The 17,800-nt window shown below is 48.6% G+C and overlaps 2 protein-coding genes across 2 annotated transcripts; one reads left to right on the top strand and one right to left on the bottom strand.

Moving 5' to 3' along the window:
- The first annotated feature begins 219 nt into the window (after positions 1-219).
- Positions 220-10,091, top strand: LOC118880793 (cystatin-13-like). Its single transcript, XM_036824752.1, has 3 exons — positions 220-447; positions 8,162-8,275; positions 10,008-10,091. The coding sequence occupies exons 1-3, from the start codon at positions 220-222 to the stop codon at positions 10,089-10,091; spliced, it is 426 nt and encodes a 141-aa protein (XP_036680647.1).
- A 3,590-nt stretch (positions 10,092-13,681) lies between these two features.
- LOC118881969 (cystatin-9-like) lies at positions 13,682-16,055 on the bottom strand. The gene is made up of 3 exons (XM_036827411.1): positions 15,764-16,055; positions 14,682-14,812; positions 13,682-13,913 (listed from the first exon to the last, which is right to left on the bottom strand). Exons 1-3 carry the CDS (start codon positions 16,011-16,013, stop codon positions 13,821-13,823), a joined length of 474 nt encoding a protein of 157 aa, XP_036683306.1. The 5' UTR covers positions 16,014-16,055; the 3' UTR covers positions 13,682-13,820.
- Between the last annotated feature and the right edge of the window lie 1,745 nt (positions 16,056-17,800).

Below are 17,800 nucleotides of genomic sequence, written 5' to 3'. Positions count from 1 at the left end.
GAGGTGTGTGTCCTTCCAGAAAGGACACATCCAAGATGGGAAAATGGACTGAATTGCACATTTCGCAGGCGACTTCTTTTTTGGGCAGACGATGTTAACCACTGTTCTCCCCTTTCCGCCCGCAGCAGAGCTGGGAGGGGCCGGGTGCAGAGGCAGCAGGGCCCTGCCAGCCTTGCAAGGACAAGAGGGACTCGGCCGCGCCCTCTGGGCTGAGGTGCCATGGCCAGGCTCCGCCCCGGCCTGCTGCTCCTGATGACCACGGTGGCCCTCGCGTCCAGAGGTGTCCAGGCCTGGGGTTCATCGAAGGTGGTGAGGAAATTCCAAGACGTCCCCGAATCCTACGTATACGTGCAGCAGGCACTGTGGTTCGCCATGAAGGAGTACAACAAGACCAGCAAGGACATGTACACCTTCAAGGTGATGCAGATTCTGAAGTCCCAGGAGCAGGTTGGTGGCTTTCACTCCCCATTCTCTGTTCCCACACTCGCCTTTGTGGCAGGGCTGTCGTCCGTGGAGAGCGGCTGAGAGACACCTGAGCCAAAATTTATGAACTTTATTTTAGGGGTTTTTGGAAGAAAGTTAATTAAACTTCCTCCTTTATCATTCTGGGGTAAAACATAATATATCCATTCAAATAACTTAAACTTAGTTATAGCCACATCAGAAAACACAGGTAAGAGCCCAGAAGGGCTCCTGAAGGGGTCAAGGTTGGGACAGTTTGAGCTGATATCATCAACCTAAGTGGCTACAGGGATGGATTATAATGCAGTGAACACGTGAACAAACTCCACATCCAGCTTTCACTGTAAAAAGGAACCAGGGCAGAAGGGAAGGCTCTTTTTTTACAGAAAAATGCCTACTTAGAGATGTGAAAGAATATGAAACTAGAAAATCACCTTTTGCAACCACCACGGTAATAACTAACTCAGGCCGAAGATCAACAATGAATCCTCCACCCGGTGTCGGGGGAGAGGGGGAGGGGGAGGAGGAGGGGGGGTGGGCCGCTATAGAGATTGCTTGTTAATTAATTACAACCAGGACACATGGGACAAATTGACACCGTGTGCCTCTGATGTGACATCACTGCAAGAACACAGCGTCACCTGTATATGGTGTTCCTGCCCCAAATGCCTGAGGGTGATCTCGAGGGACAATTAGGCTAGTCCATATTATGCAGCATTCTCTAAGACCGCTTAAAAATATCAGTGCTGTGAAAGATGGGGAAAAAGCAGGAAACGGTTCTCACTAAAGGAGGCTTAAGAAACATGACGTTAAATGCGAGATGTGATCCTGTATTGTCTCTTGGATTTAAAATTATACTGTAAAGGATGTTCTTAGGGTAGTTGGAGGGATTTGAACACGGACCATGTCTAAGAAGAGTGCATTGAACCAGCGCTGTGTTTCCTGAGAAAGAGGGTTGTCCTGAGGTTTATGCAGGAGCCCGAGATGGGAGGTGGTGGGGTGAGCAACGAGAGGGGTCGGCAGAGGGTGAGGGGGCCCCACTGGGCCCGGGTTACGTGTGACGCCGGCCTAACCTACACCTCTGCTCCTCTTCCTCCTCCACTCGCCCCATCTTCCCTCTAACCTGTGCTGCCCACCCTCCAGCCACCGTCAACCTGCCTCTGTTTCCTGTTTTCTTATGTGGGCAGAAGTTTCACTCAGCGTCTGGATCCCCTAAGAGGCCGGGACACCTGGCTCCTGGCCACCTGCACAGGCCGTGGGCCCCGGGCTCCTGCTGGTTCTCCGTGTGGCCCCAGTTGTGTGGTTTGTAGTTTTAGGCAGCGACACCTGGGCCAGGATGTGTGTCCCCAATGGGTGGCTGAATTAAAACCTCATGGATGTCGACACCCCAGGGGGCTCAGATTTGGTACCTGTTCTTAGTGAAGTTCCCATCTTTCCCAGGATTAGTCCACTTTCTTGGACGTTTTAATCTGTGCTCTCCATCTACACAAATAGATATAGATGGTTCTGCTTTAAAGGCAGGTATTTAATAATAAAATAAACCAAAGACCCACATAGCTCAAGACTAACGTATCATTTCATAGTGTTTGCTACTTCATTTCACGAATGTATATTTTTTGTGTGTGGTATTCTTTTTTTGTTTTTGTTTTTTAACCAAATAGCACCATTTGTTAAAAAGAGCATTATTTCTACACTATACCACAGTGTCACCCCTGCCAAGCATGAGGTAGTTCTGCAGATGTAGGACTGTTTTCTATTCTATTAAGTTTTTTTTTCTGAATTTTTGAATTTTATTTAATTTATTTTTTTATACAGCAGGTTCTTATTAGTCATCCATTTTATACACATCAGTGTATACATGTCAATCCCAATCGCCCAATTCATCACACCACCACTCCCACCCCCACCCCTGCTTTTCCCCCCTTGGTGTCCATACGTGTGTTCTCTACATCTGTGTCTCAATTTCTGCCCTGCAAACCGGTTCATCTGTACCATTTTTCTAGGTTCCACATACATGTGTTAATATACAATATTTGTTTTTCTCTTTCTGGCTTACTTCACTCTATATGACAGTCTCTAGATCTATCCACGTCTCTACAAATGACCCAATTTCGTTCCTTTTTATGGCTGAGTAATATTCTATTGTATATATGTACCACAACTTCTTTATCCATTCATCTGTCAATGGGCATTTAGGTTGCTTCCATGACCTGGCTATTGTAAATAGTGCTGCAATGAACATTGGGATGCATGTGTCTTTTTGAATTATGATTTTCTCTGGGTATATGCCCAGTAGTGGGATTGCTGGGTCATAGGGTAATTCTATTTTTAGTTTTTTAAGGAACCTCCATACTGTTCTCCATAGTGGCTGTATCAATTTACCTGCCCACCAACAGTGCAAGAGGGTTCCCTTTTCTCCACACCCTCTCCAGCATTTGTTATTTGTAGATTTTCTGATGATGCCCATTCTAACTCGTGTAAGGTGATACCTCATTGTAGTTTCCATTTGCATTTCTCTAATAATTAGTGATGTTGAGCAGCTTTTCATGTGCATCTTGGCCATCTGTATGTCTTCTTTGGAGAAATGTCTATTTAGGTCTTCTGCCCATTTTTGGATTGGGTTGTTTGTTTTATTAATATTGAGCTGCATGAGCTGCTTATATATTTTGGAGATTAATCCATTGTCCATTGATTCGTTTGCAAATATTTTCTCCCATTCTGAGGGTTGTCTTTTTGTCTTGTTTATGGTTTCCTTTGCTGTGCAAAAGCTTTGAAGTTTCATTAGGTCCCATTTGTTTATTTGTGTTTTCATTTCCATTACTCTAGGAGGTGGATCAAAAAGGATCTTGCTGTGATTTATGTCAAAGAGTGTTCTTCCTATGTTTTCCTCTAAGAGTTTTATAGTGTCTGGTCTTACATTCAGGTTTCTAATCCATTTTGAGTTTATTTTTGTGTATGGTGTTAGGGAGTGTTCTAATTTCATTCTTTTACATGTAGCGGTCCAGTTTTCCCAGCACCACTTATTGAAGAGACTGTCTTTTCTCCACTGTATATCCTTGCCTCCTTTGTTGTAGACTAGTTGACCATAGGTGCGTGGGTTAATCTCTGGGCTTTCTATCTTGTTCCATTGATCTATGTTTCTGTTTTTGTGCCAGTACCATATTGTCTTGATTACTGTAGCTTTGTAGTATAGTCTGAAGTCGGGGAGTCTGATTCCTCCAGCTCCGCTTTTTTCCCTCAAGACTTCTTTGGTTATTCGGGGTCTTTTGTGTCTCCATACAAATTTTAAGACTTTTTGTTCAGTTCTGTGAAAAATGCCATTGGTAGTTTGACAGGGATTGCACTGAATCTGTAGACTGCTTTGGGTAATATAGTCATTTTCACAATATTGATTCTTCCAATCCAAGAACATGGTATATCTCTCCATCTGTTGGTATCATCTTTAATTTCTTTCATCAGTGTCTTATAGTTTTCTGCATACAGGTCTTTTGTCTCCCTAGATAGATTTGTTCCTAAGTATTTTATTCATTTTGCTGCAGTGGTAAATGGGAGTATTTCCTTAATTTCTCTTTCAGATTTTTCATCATTAGTGTATAGGAATGTAAGAGATTTCTGTGCATTCATTTTGTATCCTGCAATTTTACCAAATTCATTGATTAGCTCTAGTAGTTTTCTGGTGGCATTTTTAGGATTCTCTACGTATAGTATCATGTCATCTGCAAACAGTGACAGTTTTACTTCTTCTTTTCCAACTTGTATTCCTTTTATTTCTTTTTCTTCTCTGATTGCCATGGCTAGGACTTCCAAGACTATGTTGAATAATAGTGGTGAGAGTGGACATCCTTGTCTTGTTCCTGATCTTAGAGGAAATGCTTTCAGTTTTTCACCATTGAGAATGGTGTTTGCTGTGGGTTTGTTGTATATGGCCTTTATTATGTTGAGGTAGGTTCCCTCTGTGCCCACTTTCTGGAGAGTTTTTACCATAAATGGGTGTTGAATTTTGTCAAAAGCTTTTTCTGCATCTGTTGAGATGATCATATGGTTTTTCTTCTTTAGTTTGTTAATATGATGTATCACATTGATTGATTTGCATATATTGAAGAATCCTTGCATTGCTGGGAAAAATCCCACTTGATCATGGTGTATGATCCTTTTAATGTGTTGTTGGATTCTGTTTGCTAGTATTTTGTTGAGGATTTTTGCATCTATATTCATCAGTGATATTGGTCTGTAATTTTCTTTTTTTGTAGTAACTTTGTCTGGTTTTGGTATCAGGGTGATGGTGGCCTCATAGAATGAGTTTGGAAGTGTTCCTTCCTCTGCAAATTTTTGGAAGAGTTTGAGAAGGATGAGTGTTAGCTCTTCTCTAAATGTTTGATAGAATTCACCTGTGAAGCCACCTGGTCCTGGGCTTTTGTTTGTTGGAAGATTTTTAATCACAGTTTCAATTTCATTACTTGTGATTGGTCTGCTCATATTTTCTATTTCTTCCTGGTTCATTCTTGGAAGGTTATACCTTTCTAGGAATTTGTCCATTTATTCCAGGTTGTCCATTTTATTGGCATAGGGTTGCTTGTAGTAGTCTCTTAGGATGCTTTGTATTTCTGCGGTGTCTGTTGTAACTTCTCCTTTTTCATTTCTAATTTTATTGATTTGAGTCCTCTCCCTCTTTTTCTTGATGAGTCTGGCTAATGGATTATCAATTTTGTTTCTCTTCTCAAAGAACCAGCTTTTAGTTTTATTGATATTTGGTATTGTTTTCTTTGTTTCTATTTCATTTATTTCTGCTCTGATCTTTATGCTTTCTTTCCTTCTGCTAACTTTGGGTTTTGTTTGTTCTTCTTTCTCTAGTTTCTTTAGGTGTAAGGTTAGATTGTTTATTTGAGATTTTTCTTGTTTCTTGAGGTAGGCTTGTATAGCTATAAACTTCCCTCTTAGAACTGCTTTTGCTGCATCCCGTAGGTTTTGGATTGTCGTGTTTTCATTGTCATATGTCTCTAGGTATTTTTTGATTTCCTCTTTGATTTCTTCAGTGATCTCTTGGTTATTTAGTAACGTATTGTTTAGCTTCCATGTGTTTTTGTTTTTTCCTTTTTTTCCCCTATAATTGATTTCTATAAATTTATTTATTTATTTATTTTTGGGTGTGTTGGGTCTTCGTTTCTGTGCGAGGGCTTTCTCCAGTTCCAGCGAGTGGGGGCCACTCTTCATCGCAGTGCATGGACCTCTCACTGTCGCGGCCTCTCTTGTTGCAGAGCACGGGCTCCAGACGCGCAGGCTCAGTAGTCGTGGCTCACGCGCTTAGCCGCTCTGCGGCATGTGGGATCTTCCCAGACCAGGGCTCGAACCCGTGTCCCCTGCATTGGCAGGCAGATTCTTAACCACTGTGCCACCAGGGAAGCCCACGAATGTACATTTTATTTCCTAGTTGACTGTCAGCTCAAATTCAGGTAAGGATGCAAAAGAATCAGGTAGAAACAGGTTCAAAAAGAGGCTAGAACAGAAGTGTTTAAAACTCCTTGGCATTCCAGCTACAAACTGCTGGAAAACATATTGAAGAAAGGGGGTAAGAAAGAATGCAGCACCCCCCAAACAAAAATAACTCCTAACAAAAGCGAACAGAAAAATGCTGGGTGAAAATTCAGATAAAAATAACATATGCCCGGGCGCTATAGAAAGAAAACTGCTCTATTCCATTGGATGATTTAAGTTAAAAGTACAAAGATCTTTATCAGCAGTGGCCACTAACAGCCTGAAGCCAAATCTGGCCCACTGCCCATCTTTGTACATCCCGTGAGCTACAAATGATTATAAGAAACAAAAGAAGGAGACTATTTTGTGACATATGAAAATTACATTACATTGAAACTTCAGTGTCCATAAACACAATTTTATTAGGACACAGCCACACACACTTTTTGAGGGTCCTCTGGGCTGTATTTGTGCTGCAAAGCCTGGAATATTTCCTCTCTGGCCCTTGAAGAAAAAGCACGTGGTCGCCTGCTCCAGTTCATAGCTGGCTGGGGTTCTGCTGCCGATTTCACACACAGCGAAGGCTGGTAGGAAAGACCGCCAATGGCAGCCTGGAGCCATGTTTACTTTGTGCTAGATCCAGTGGCTTTCCGTAGGTGCACTCAGGTTTTCCAGTTCACATAAGAGGAAACAGGCACAAAGAGGTCTAGCAACTTGCCCAGGGTCACACAGCTACTAAGTAGAAGAGCCAAGATTTAAACCCAGGCTGCCTGCTCTTAATCCGCCCATGCTACTGCCTCTGAGTGATGCGGGATGGGATGAAGGTGATGGGACATTGCAGCCAGCCAGGAGGGGACGGTGTCACAGGAGGCCAGGAGAGTCAGAGAGGCCTGGCCATGAAAGGAGTGAGGGGCTGCCTCTGTAGCTGGATCCCCATCTGCCTCCCTTTCCTGGGCAATTGGAGGTCAAGACGGGGCTGGTGGTCGGCCAGTGGTTGTTGAGTGTGATTTGGGAAAGTCTGTTTTCTTGATAATTTTCACTTGGAAATATAACTCAAAGCTAAAGCACTCCTTCTCAACTGGGCATGGATTTTGCTCCACAGGGCATTTTTGGCAATGCCCAGAGATGTTTCTGGTCATCACAACTGAAGGGGCTGCTACTGAGATTAGGGGGGTGGAGGCCAGGGATGTGGGTCACCACCCTCCGGGCACAGCACGGCCCCCCATGGCCAAGAAGGACCCAGCTCCAAATGCCAACAGCACTGAGGCAGAGAAACTTAATATCCAGTCATGAAAAATGTGCTAGGGTTACATTTGGAAGTAGTTGAAGTAAAAAGTGAAAGTGACCACTGATTTCTTCCCTCCCCCATGGACTCATCAATCCTGGGGGCACCCCACAAGTGTCCTTTCAGACACTTAGATGCATAACTGAAAAATTTTAAGTATACTTTATATTCATGAAACTGTACTTAGAATTCTGCCTACACCCATTTTGTTCAATGCCCAGGTGACTTTTCTAGAACTTCCAAAATATTTACTGTATTTTCCAAATTATCTCTTATTCTTCTGGGCTCAGTTATGGTGTTTAACTAACTTGGTCATTGTCATTCACATGTTCTCTCCCTGACGTCTCGTAAACTTTGTTTTCCTGTTCATTCTTTAATCATGAGAGTGGACATTTGCCATTGTTCATCTGCATTTCCCTGTGAGACCCTTCTTGAGTACAGCGCTGACGGGAGCTCTGCATGGGGAGGGGAAGGGAGGGAAGATGCCCAGAAAGTCAGGGATTTGGGAGGGTGTATGACGTGGAATAAGGCAAGGGTGACTAAAACTACCAAAGCTTTAAAGGGAATTGATACACTCTCAGTGGATTTCGATGAAAATGCTGTTTATTTCCCAAGCTCCAGTGAGCAAACCATTAGTTTTCCCAGGAAAATGGTCTTTAGGGAATAGTTTTCTTGCTTTATTTTGGTGACAGTTGTCATTACTTTAAAATTAAATACCATAATGAGAGAGACTGAGAAAGAGAGAGAGAGAGAGAGAGCAAGGTAAGAACCACCTCCGCGTTACTCCAAAACTGTGGTCAGAAAAAAAAAAAGCTGTAGGAGGGAAGGAGGTGAGAAGACATCTTTTGCCCTAAGCTGTCAGTGACATGTTTGTTTATCAGAAATGACAATTGATACCACATATTCTTTTATGATCTCTAACTTTAAATTACTCATGGACAGGTCACGGAGAGTTTGGATTACCTTCTTGAAGTCAAAATTGCCCGGACAATGTGCAAGAAAGCTTCAGGGGAAAATGAAAACTGCTTAGTACAACGGGATCCCAAAATGCAGAAGGTAGGTGCTAAGACAGAGTTCAACAGCCTTGGATCATCTTGCTCAAAATCACCTGTTACCCTCCAAGGATTCCTCCCAGTCTCTGCCCTTGCACAGATCATGGAACTCCTAGAGAGTCCCCGTTTCTGACCTCCTATAGATTCGAGCTTATCTGTTTTCTTTATTTATTGAGACTTAGAAAGGAAAAAAGAGTAACTATCTGAGCTCCTTGGAAAATAAATTTTAAAACCCGATACTGTTTTAAAAAGTAATAGGCCCGATTCACTTAAGGTAGAAAATTTAGAAATTTTCCGAAGTATTAAGTAGCTTAAAATCAACTACAGAAGAAAACAACAATCAACTAAAAATACCTTTATGGAAAGTTTACTGCTATCAACTTATTTTTATACATCCTAGTTTTTTCTATATTTTACATTTGTATTTTTGTGTAGTGGGGATCACACTGTACACTGTTCCACAATTTAGATTTTTATTTAATAATAAAATCTAAGGATTTCCAAAACCGTAAAATTATTTGAGGGCATTATGTAATGAAACTATTTGACTTCGTTTAATGGTGTTTCCACATATTATTTAGTCAGCCCCTGAGTATTGATTATTTAAGTTTTTCTAATTTTTAGCTATTATGAACAGTGCCATAATGAATATTCTTCTTTATTTCTGTTTGTGTGTATATCTGATTGTTGTTGCCTTGTGGGCAGAGTTCCAAGAAGTTGAATTCCTCGTCCAATATTTTTTCACCTCTTAAAGATTTTTAGTATGTTAATACAGTGCTAAAATATCCTCTATGGTTGATCTTAATAATTGGGTTTTCAATCCCTTTATTTCGCGATTGTTTCCTGTCTACCCTGGCGATCACAAGTTAAGCAATTAGTTAACCCTCTGATAAGCGCACTACCTGCCCTCCCTGCCCTCCCTGCCACTGCCAGGAACCAGCTCCACCCATCCTGATGCCCCTCCGGCCTGGACACCCCGCCGACCTGGCCTCAGTTCCTCCGTGGCCTGTCTGGGTTACTGGTCACTTGGTCCTATTTCCCCCTCAACCTGACCCCTCTGTCTGTGCATCTTATGCAACTTCACTTCTACTGGGTGTTGCCATAAAGAGCTATTCGTACTTTACATTTTTACTCTAATTGAATAAAGATTTTAGGTGAGAGGAGGGACACAGTGATCTCATCCACACCAGGAGCCTGGAGCCCCGCTCCCTCTGCAGGCCCTGTGTCTCCTCCCAGCTCCCCAGCTGCAAGCTTTCCCTGGTGGAATCTGGCCAGACTCTGACACCGCTTTCCAAGGCGCGCAGGACCCTGGCTATTTTTGTGGTGCTGCCTCCCCTGGGAAGGACCCACTGGGCCCTCCACGCCGCGTGGGGCCTCCATGGGCTGCAGGAAGTTGGCGAGTCTGGCGAAGGGCCAGAGCTGGACACGAGGATTTCTTGAGGATAATTGGTCCTGGGCTCCAACTCTTGCTCACCTGGAGCAAACGGAGCCACAACCGTGATGGCTTCAGCTCTCAGGGAGGTGAACCCATGGGGGTCCATCCCAGTCATGAGGCTGGCTGCTCTGCCATTGGGCCAACAGCTTGGGGGTCTGTGGAGGCGTGGCTGGTTCAAACGGCCTTTTGGCCCTCTTGAAGCCAAATCCTGGCACCTGGAAATAGGAACTTCTGGGTTTTTTTTGACTTTTGCTTTTTGCAGTTTTTCTTACAAGCTGGTTATTGTTTTTGTCTCTTTTAGGTGTTTCATTGCACCTTTATTGTGGCATCCAAACCCTGGAACTTTGAACTCACTATGCTGAAGAAAGAATGCCAGCCTGTCTAATGGTCTTCTAGCACATTCTGCCGCTCTCATGAGCATGTAAAGAAGCAAAGACACTCACAAAACATTTAAATAACACATCTGACCTATTGACTTCATTTTGTAGCCTTCTTGCTTTTTTGTGCAATCTTCAGGCGTGCAGGCTGAGAATGTGGTGCCGGGCTGGGTAGTGTCTTCTGCTTGGTCAACGCATTTACCAGCAGGTGCAGTCTGTTCCCAATGAATGGAAGAGAACACGAACCTGCTTCCGTATTTCACCAAACTCTGGGCACAAGTTACTTTTCACTGACAGCTCTTTGTGTGGAACTAATAGGAAGACCCACCCCTCCACTGCTTCAGCCTGGTGGGTAGTTTCTGCAGGGCTCTGAAGATGCGTTGAGAATGTCCATCCATGGATTTCTACAGAAATCTCCCTGCCCAGGACTCTGGAAGACACAGCGAAATGGCTTTAGAAACAGTTTTAACCCCCCCGATCCAACCTGGGAGCTAGCTGTATCGTTTGGAGATTTGTGTTTTACTTTTGGTTTTGAATTGAGGCAGAAAAATGCAAGAGTGATGGTACACAGAGAGTAGGCTGCATTTGTGCATGTGTGTGTGTGTGTGTGTGTGTGTGTGCACGCGTGTGTGTGCTCGCACAGGGTAAGAGGTATAATCTAATGCTGCGTGACTGATCACCCTGCCCTTGGTGCTTAAGCAATGTACTTATGTCTCCGCGGTGTCTGTGCACCAGGGGTCTGGGGTGGCTTGGCTGATGTCACCTATCCTGAGGTCACACTCAGGCTCTGACGGCACTGCCCTCGTCTGAAGGTGAGTTTGGCCCCGGAGAACCCCCTCTCTGGGCGGCTTGCCCTCCCGGGTGCTGGCTGGCGTTGGCTGTTGGCAGGTGGTCTCTCCTATCCTCAGTGCGGGCCTCTCCACTTGGCCTCTGTGCGCTGGGTGAGGGGGATGTTTTCCTCTGGACAGAGTGTCCAAGAGACAGGGATGGAAGCCACAGCGCCCTCGGTGACCCAGCTTCAGATGTGACACACCATCTCCTCTTTGTATTGTTGGTCACCTAGATCAGCTCTGGTTCAGTGTGGGAGGGGAGGCTTAAAGGTGTGATGACCAGGAGATACGGTTCAGCAGAGGCCATGGAGGAGGCAGGCTCTCGCTGTGTGTGTGTGTCTGTGTGTGTGTGTGTGTATGTGTATGTGTAGGGCTGGGCTGAGATGGTGAAGCGGGTTAATATGACAAGGAGAAAGCACATTCCAAAACGTAGGTGTGGCAACTCCAGCACTGGTGTGCAGGTGAGGGCCAGCCAGGTAAGTGTCAGTAACAACACGGGAGCAGGTCGAAGCCCACCTGGCTGACAGGTGAACCCTCCCTGGGACTTCTCCTCTGGCAGGACTTGCCTGCGGTGAGCATCTGTGTGGGGCGGGCTGGACAGCGGGGTGCCTGATGCTCCTGAGAAGAGCCCTCAGCCAGTGCAGGACTTGGGGGAGAAATACCTCAGTTCTTTTTTTATAAATTACGGTGTAATTGACCTACAACACTGTTAGTTCCAACTGCGCAACAATATTCCTCTATGTTACAAAGTGATCCCCAAGATAAGTCTAGTTACCATCTGTCACCCTATTGATACAAAGTAATTACAATATTATTGACTGCCCGCATGTTGGACATTTCATCCTTATGTCTCATTTACAACTAGACTTTTGTACCTCTTTATCTCCCTCGCCCTTTTCATTCACCCCCCTCCCCGCAGCATAGATCATCAAGAATTTGGGGGGAAAAAAAGGAGAAGGTGCATGTTGCTTTCCCGGGCTGACCACCGCCACAAGGAAACCAGCGTCCAAATCCCACGGCTGTTCTAGGTCCCTGGGAGTCTGGGGACCAGGGTTGGGGAAGGTGCAGACGGGGGAGCGGGCTGAGGAGCACACAGGGAAGGGACAGCCAACTGCTGGGTGCGTCCCTGCGTCCATCACCTGACAGCCCCGCCCCTTGCTGTCCACCAGAGACGCCCGGGCAACTGCAAAGTCCTCCCAAGTTCTCCACTTGCTTATTCCTTTGTGTTGAGTCCTTACTTATTGAGCCCCAGGGCTGTGCCTGGACTCTGACACGTGGGAAAGCTGAGGAAAGTGTCCGAATGTCCCCCTGGCAGATGGGAAAGTGGACACAGAGCAGAACACAGGGTCTGGAGGCAAGGCATTTGGTCACTGATGCTGCATTTCCTTTCATGGCCCTGTCGATGCCCAGCTGCAAGCCTTGGTGACCCAGAGCCTATGGCCGACAGGTCAGCAGCTGGGAGGGCAGAGTCCCCATTAGGCTCTCGTTTCAGGAGAGGGGGGTGCCTGCCTGAGATGTGGGCTGTGCTTGGAGCCCAGCAATCCTGCCTCTGCCTCCGGCGGGGTGTTGCCCAGGGATGGACAGCAGGGCCAAAAACCCACTTCCCTGATTCTTCAGCGCACAGATTCCAGTGGGAGGAAGGGGCCCAGGACACGCCATTCCAGGCACAGGTGCGCAGGGTCAGGGAGAAGGCTCCTCCCATCAGGACAGGTCCCTCAGTCCACACCTGTGCTCACCAAGCTAAGCAGCGCAGGTGTCCTACCTTCTGGACTAGTGAGGGATAGTGGGGTCGGGACAAACCCAGGCCCTGCAGCTCCCATCCAGGGGCAGATCCACTGGCAAAGCCCCACGCGTGTGGGCTGACAGGCAGCGCACCATCCCTGGCAGAAGCTGGGTTTGACGCCCCTCCCAGGGTCCCTCCACAGCCCCAGGAAAGGGGTGAGCTCCTGAAGGGCCGGGCAGCTTCCCCACGTTGGGGTGACCCCAGAGGAGACCCTTTCCCAGGAGTTGCTTGAGGAGAATTGTGGCGTCGATTCCTTGGAAACACGATGGGAATCACAGTGCGTAAAGGATCCTTTAAGCTTCCTTTGGCGGAAACAGCCAGGAGTCAGGAAAGGCCTCAGAGGGAGAAGGAGGAGGGGTGGGGGAGGGTCTTGGAGAGCGACTTGCCTGGTCCAGGCCCAGGTGGCAGGGGGACAAGAGCACAGCTGTGCCTATGCTGAGCAACGCCCACCAACAGCGAGGATGCCCGTGTCTGGGCTCCCGTTGGCTCTGCCAGAGTCACGGGCCTGGGAAGCCAGCCAGGTGTGTGTGGAGGACGCATCCTGAAGAAGTCCTCACACCACACAAAGGCTCCCCTCTCCAGGAGACCCTGCGACACACACTTGGGAGCAGGTTTGGATTCAGGAGGTGATTGCGGGCAGCACAAGGAGAGGAGGCAAGGATGGAGAAGGTCCACGTGGCTGCCACCAAGAGTCCCAGGGCAGCCATGGGCTTCTGCACACCCACCTCTGAATGACTGCCCTGGGGCAGGGATGCTGAGCCCGGAGACACAGCTCAGACGCACCCGTGCTCCTAGCTTGTGCCACCTGCGGCTGGCTCAGGTGTCCACGGGGGAGAGACCCACCCCCTGGGCCCAGCCGGCTGCCCTGCTGGCAGGACGGCCTCCGCTGCCCAGCACCCAACCTCTGGAACCAGGCGGCACAAAGCTGCTTGCAATGCTGACGTTTAATGACCAATTCTATGGGAGGAAATGACAGGGAGGAATGTCCACATTGCCCGGATGTGACACCCAGACACCTGCTCACACAGAGGACAGAACCAGAGCTGCTCAGCCACTGAAGGGCCACGACAGGGCGTCACTGGTGCCCAGGAGGAGGACAGCGGAGCCCAGGCTGGTATGTGGTCTCAGTCAGGGGAGCCTTCCCAGCAGGTGTTGTTCAGGAGTTGAAACTTTGTTCTCCATGGGTCAGTGATGATTGTAAAGAAGCAGGTGATGGTCTGCGGGACAAAGCACAGGGACAGAGAGTGGGCGAGGGGCCTTGGGAAGCATGTGGCTCCAGCTCTAAAGCCAGCATCCCCCCAACCTTGCCTTCCTGGGGTGGGCAGCTCGGGGTGCAGGCTCTGGCCCTCAGTCCTGGATCTCCCTGACCTGGGACGCTCTCCTGACCCCAGAGGCACCTGGGTCATTCTCCCCTCTCCAGCTCTGTGGTCTCCAGGGACCCCTCCCCCAGGATGTCCCAGTGTGACTCATGCCCCCAGTGTCCCAGCAGGGCCTCTGATCCAACTCGGGTTTGTCCCGGGGCGGGACTCACCCCCCTTATCACCAGGGCAGGGCCTGGGAGGGAGGGCAGTGGGGCTCCTCAGCCTCCACCCCTCGGGCTCTGGGTCAGTGGCATGGGGGACCCGAGAGGGGGCTACTCAGCCAAGGTGATGTTGCCCCCCTGCACTTCTCCTGAACGCAGGGAAGGGAGGTGGGTGAACACCAGGGAGGGGACATTCCCGTCTCTGGCCCAGGTGACCCGGACTCAAGTGGTCAGGAGCAAACTGACCCAAGTGTGACCTGGGGTGCAGCGGCTAGAATGGGGCCAGTGAGCAGACAGGCCAGGGACATACAAGTGACCCGGGGCTGGCCTGCCTGGCTGGGCTCCGTCCTGCAAATGCCCCCTCCGTGTCCCTTGGAATGGCATTGTCATCACTCCCCACAGCCCCTGCTCCGAGGCAGCGTCCACGGCCGTGTAACCTCAGGGCAGCTGTCGCGTGTCTTACATTGTTCACATCTGGCCTTGCTTGAAACGGACAGTTGTCAATGTCTTCGTCAAATTTCCCACACCTGGTTTGGCCGAGCTGCAGCTCCGTGGAGAACACGATGCCGAAATCAGCCTGGGTTTGTACAGACACTGAAGTGGACGCAGCCCTCCTGCCCCTTATGTAGCCAATAGAGTAGATCCACGCAGTGTAGGCAGGACAGGGACCTGAGGGGCGGGGTGCTGACTCTCCAACTTTGCTGGATAAATCAGTGCTGAGAAAGGGAGATTCCCCTCTGTGCCCCCTTGTCACCCCTTTCACCTGCCCTACAGCAAGACAAATGCCACACAAAGCTACTGCTACACACACACACACACACACACACACACACATACTCACAAGCACACACAAGGACACACAAGCACACAAAGGACCAGAAGTTCTTCTACCGCGGAGTGTTCTCAGTGTTCATGTCTGCAGCACCATGAAAATCACACCCCTGGTTGCATTCTGCAGGATTGCGTTGCTAGGGGAACATTTTAGGATTAAGAATGCCATCTGGGAAGAGTGTAAATCACACTCGGTCCATGTAGGTGGGGACCCAGAGGGAGCCCAGAACACGTGGAGTCAGAGGAGAGGCTGCAAGCTCCCAGAGGCTCCTCAGGACCAGGGGGCCCTGTGACTCCTGAGCCTCTCTCCTCCTCCCTCTGTGGGTGTCTCTGTGTATCTCTCTCTGTTTTTCTTAATTTAACCTATTTTAATGTTATTTCTTTGAAATCTATTCGAAATCTCTCTAATCCAATATTTCCTGTCTGGCTCTTTTTTAACTAAATAGCTTTATCCCCTCTTAGTCCATATTTGGTCATTCTTCATTAAACAAGGTCAGAAATGATGAAAACTGAAAATACACCTTACATGTGAGTAGACTGACTGAAGTTTAAAACGTTCCCAAGTTATTTCTTTTATAAAAACTGAAACCAACCAAAGAGATTGTATTAATATTTCCCTCTATTTTACGGGCTATAAACGATGATCAAGATCCCTTGTTAACTCCCCTACCACCGCTGGCCCCTCGTTAACAGCAACGGGGGAGGAGGTGGTACCTACCGGCTCCTTCCACGACCTCAGAATGCGCACCACCTTGTAGGCATTGCTGTCCTGGCTCCTCAGGTTGAATACGTGTAAGCCGTACTCCACGGTGGCAAGGAAGTAGTTCTTTGAGGCTCGCTGGTCATCATCATTCGCTTCCTCTTGGGAATCCCAGTCTTGAGTCACCAGGAGCTGGGGACCTAAGAGAAGCAGGAGCAGGGCCCAGGGCTGAGCCCACCTGCACGTCCACTGCCGGCAAGGCATGGCTGTGGGCACCCGGGCACCCAGGCTTCGCCCTTCCCCGCACCAGCTCCCACCCAGCCTCCCTGGGCGTTGGGCCAGTTCATCTGCTCTGGGACATACTCCTGGCCCTGGTCCTCCCCTCTGGCATCACACCCTTGTCCCTTCCCTCTTGTGACCCTGACTCCTCCATCCAAAGCTGATAAAATTGCCTCCTGTTCAGGAAAGAGAAGCGAGACCCAGGCAGGGTGGGTCGGGAAGGACCAGCCGTGGAGGAGGGACCCCTGCAGCTGAATCCCAGCCACATGCTTCCCTCAGCACCTCAGTGGGAGGGGAGGCTTATTTTTGTGCCCCGGATTCAGACAATGAATCAAGGTCACAGTTGCAAGTGATTTAAGTGGAAGGGGGTCTCTGGACACAGCAGTAGGTGAGGGTCAGTGAGACAAGGAGGGACAGAGCCAGAGAGCATGAGTGGCCCAGAGCCAGCTTTGTGGGTGACAGAAGGTGGCCTGCAGTGGCTGGGAAGGATTCCAAAACTCCTGCCTGAGAATCACAGGCCTGAACGCTGGGGGCCTTGGCTCCATGCGGTGTAGGCTTCCCTAGGCTTCCACCTCCTTGGTGCTACTCCCTTGCTGTAGGCAGACCAGCCTCGTGACAGAGAGGTGAGGAAGGCAGGAGGTGCTGACAGCCACCAGCGACCACTAGCAAGGATGGTCCACGAGGGCTTCTGCCGTAGAGGGGAGGGGTTTTTTGTAAAAGTGGGCGTTGGCTTAGGAATCAAATGCCAGGGGAGTCAGAGACAGAGGAAGGAGCTTGGGGACGGGAAAGATGCCAGGTCATCAGCGCCTGGTCATTTTCTCCCGAACACAGCTGGGCACGGGTACTGCCTGTGGCCAAGCTCTGACAACAGGGTGAGGAGGCGGGTGAGGAAGTCACGTCCAGGTCCATGACACCCCTATGTGCTCGCCAGGACAGCCACGTGCAGAACCCAGGAGGGATTTCAGCACCGTGATTATCAAAGGTCTCTGAGGTCGGCTGGGGAGGAGCCCCGGCAGGAGTAGGAGGGACACAGGCCTCAGGCAGGTGGGTGCCAGGAGTCCCGGACCTGAAAGACGCGTCCCTCCTCCTCCAGCTTGCCCACCTGGGTCACCCCGACGCCCTCCCCTCACTCACTGGAAACACGTGGGATGCCCCCCGCCCCACACAGCCTGGGCTCCCCCATGCTGGAGCTGCACCCACTGTCCTTTCTGGACCCCAGGAGCATGGGGTGTCCGACTCAGGTTCCCTCTCATGTTAAGACACGGGGGGCAGACTTGTCCCCGTTAACAAGACTTCCCCACCAAGTGTAGACACTGTAGAAGTCCCTTCTTGTTGTCTGATTCCCTCACCTCCGTCACTAGTCAAATAGCACCTAGGAGAATGTCCATGGCACTGGTCCAGCTCAGGATGGGATGGAGTGCTCAAGCTTCCATAGTAGCGTGGCCTAGGTTATGGGCATAAGAGACATCATGCATCATGAGCTCTAATGCTCTAATGGATAAGGATAATGTGGTATGAATACAAAATGGAATATTACTCAGCCATAAAAAAGAATGCAGTTCTTCCAGTGCAGCAATGTGGGTGGACCTAGAGAACATTATGCTTAGAGAAATAAGTCAGACAGAGAAAGACAAATACTCTGTATCAACCTATATGTGGAACCCCCCAAAATAATACAAACAAATCTATAAGCAAAACAGAAACAGACTCACAGACATAGAAAACAAACTAGTGGTTACCAGTCAGGAGAAGCATGGGGAGGGGCAAATGAA

The sequence above is a fragment of the Balaenoptera musculus genome, chromosome 15, assembly GCF_009873245.2.
Source record: "Balaenoptera musculus isolate JJ_BM4_2016_0621 chromosome 15, mBalMus1.pri.v3, whole genome shotgun sequence".
In the NCBI taxonomy this organism is placed as follows: Eukaryota; Metazoa; Chordata; class Mammalia; order Artiodactyla; family Balaenopteridae; genus Balaenoptera; species Balaenoptera musculus.
This window is presented reverse-complemented; position numbering and strand designations above follow the sequence as displayed.

Coding starts and splice junctions, on each gene's coding strand:
- LOC118880793 (XM_036824752.1), top strand. CDS start 220: ATGGCCAGGCTCCGCCCCGGCCTGCTGCTCCTGATGACCACGGTGGCC. Junction 448..8,161: donor TTCTGAAGTCCCAGGAGCAG/GTTGGTGGCTTT, acceptor ACTCATGGACAG/GTCACGGAGAGTTTGGATTA. Junction 8,276..10,007: donor GGGATCCCAAAATGCAGAAG/GTAGGTGCTAAG, acceptor TGTCTCTTTTAG/GTGTTTCATTGCACCTTTAT.
- LOC118881969 (XM_036827411.1), bottom strand. CDS start 16,013: ATGCCTTGCCGGCAGTGGACGTGCAGGTGGGCTCAGCCCTGGGCCCTG. Junction 14,813..15,763: donor GTCGTGGAAGGAGCCGGTAG/GTACCACCTCCT, acceptor CGTCCACTTCAG/TGTCTGTACAAACCCAGGCT. Junction 13,914..14,681: donor CAAGGCCAGATGTGAACAAT/GTAAGACACGCG, acceptor TTTGTCCCGCAG/ACCATCACCTGCTTCTTTAC.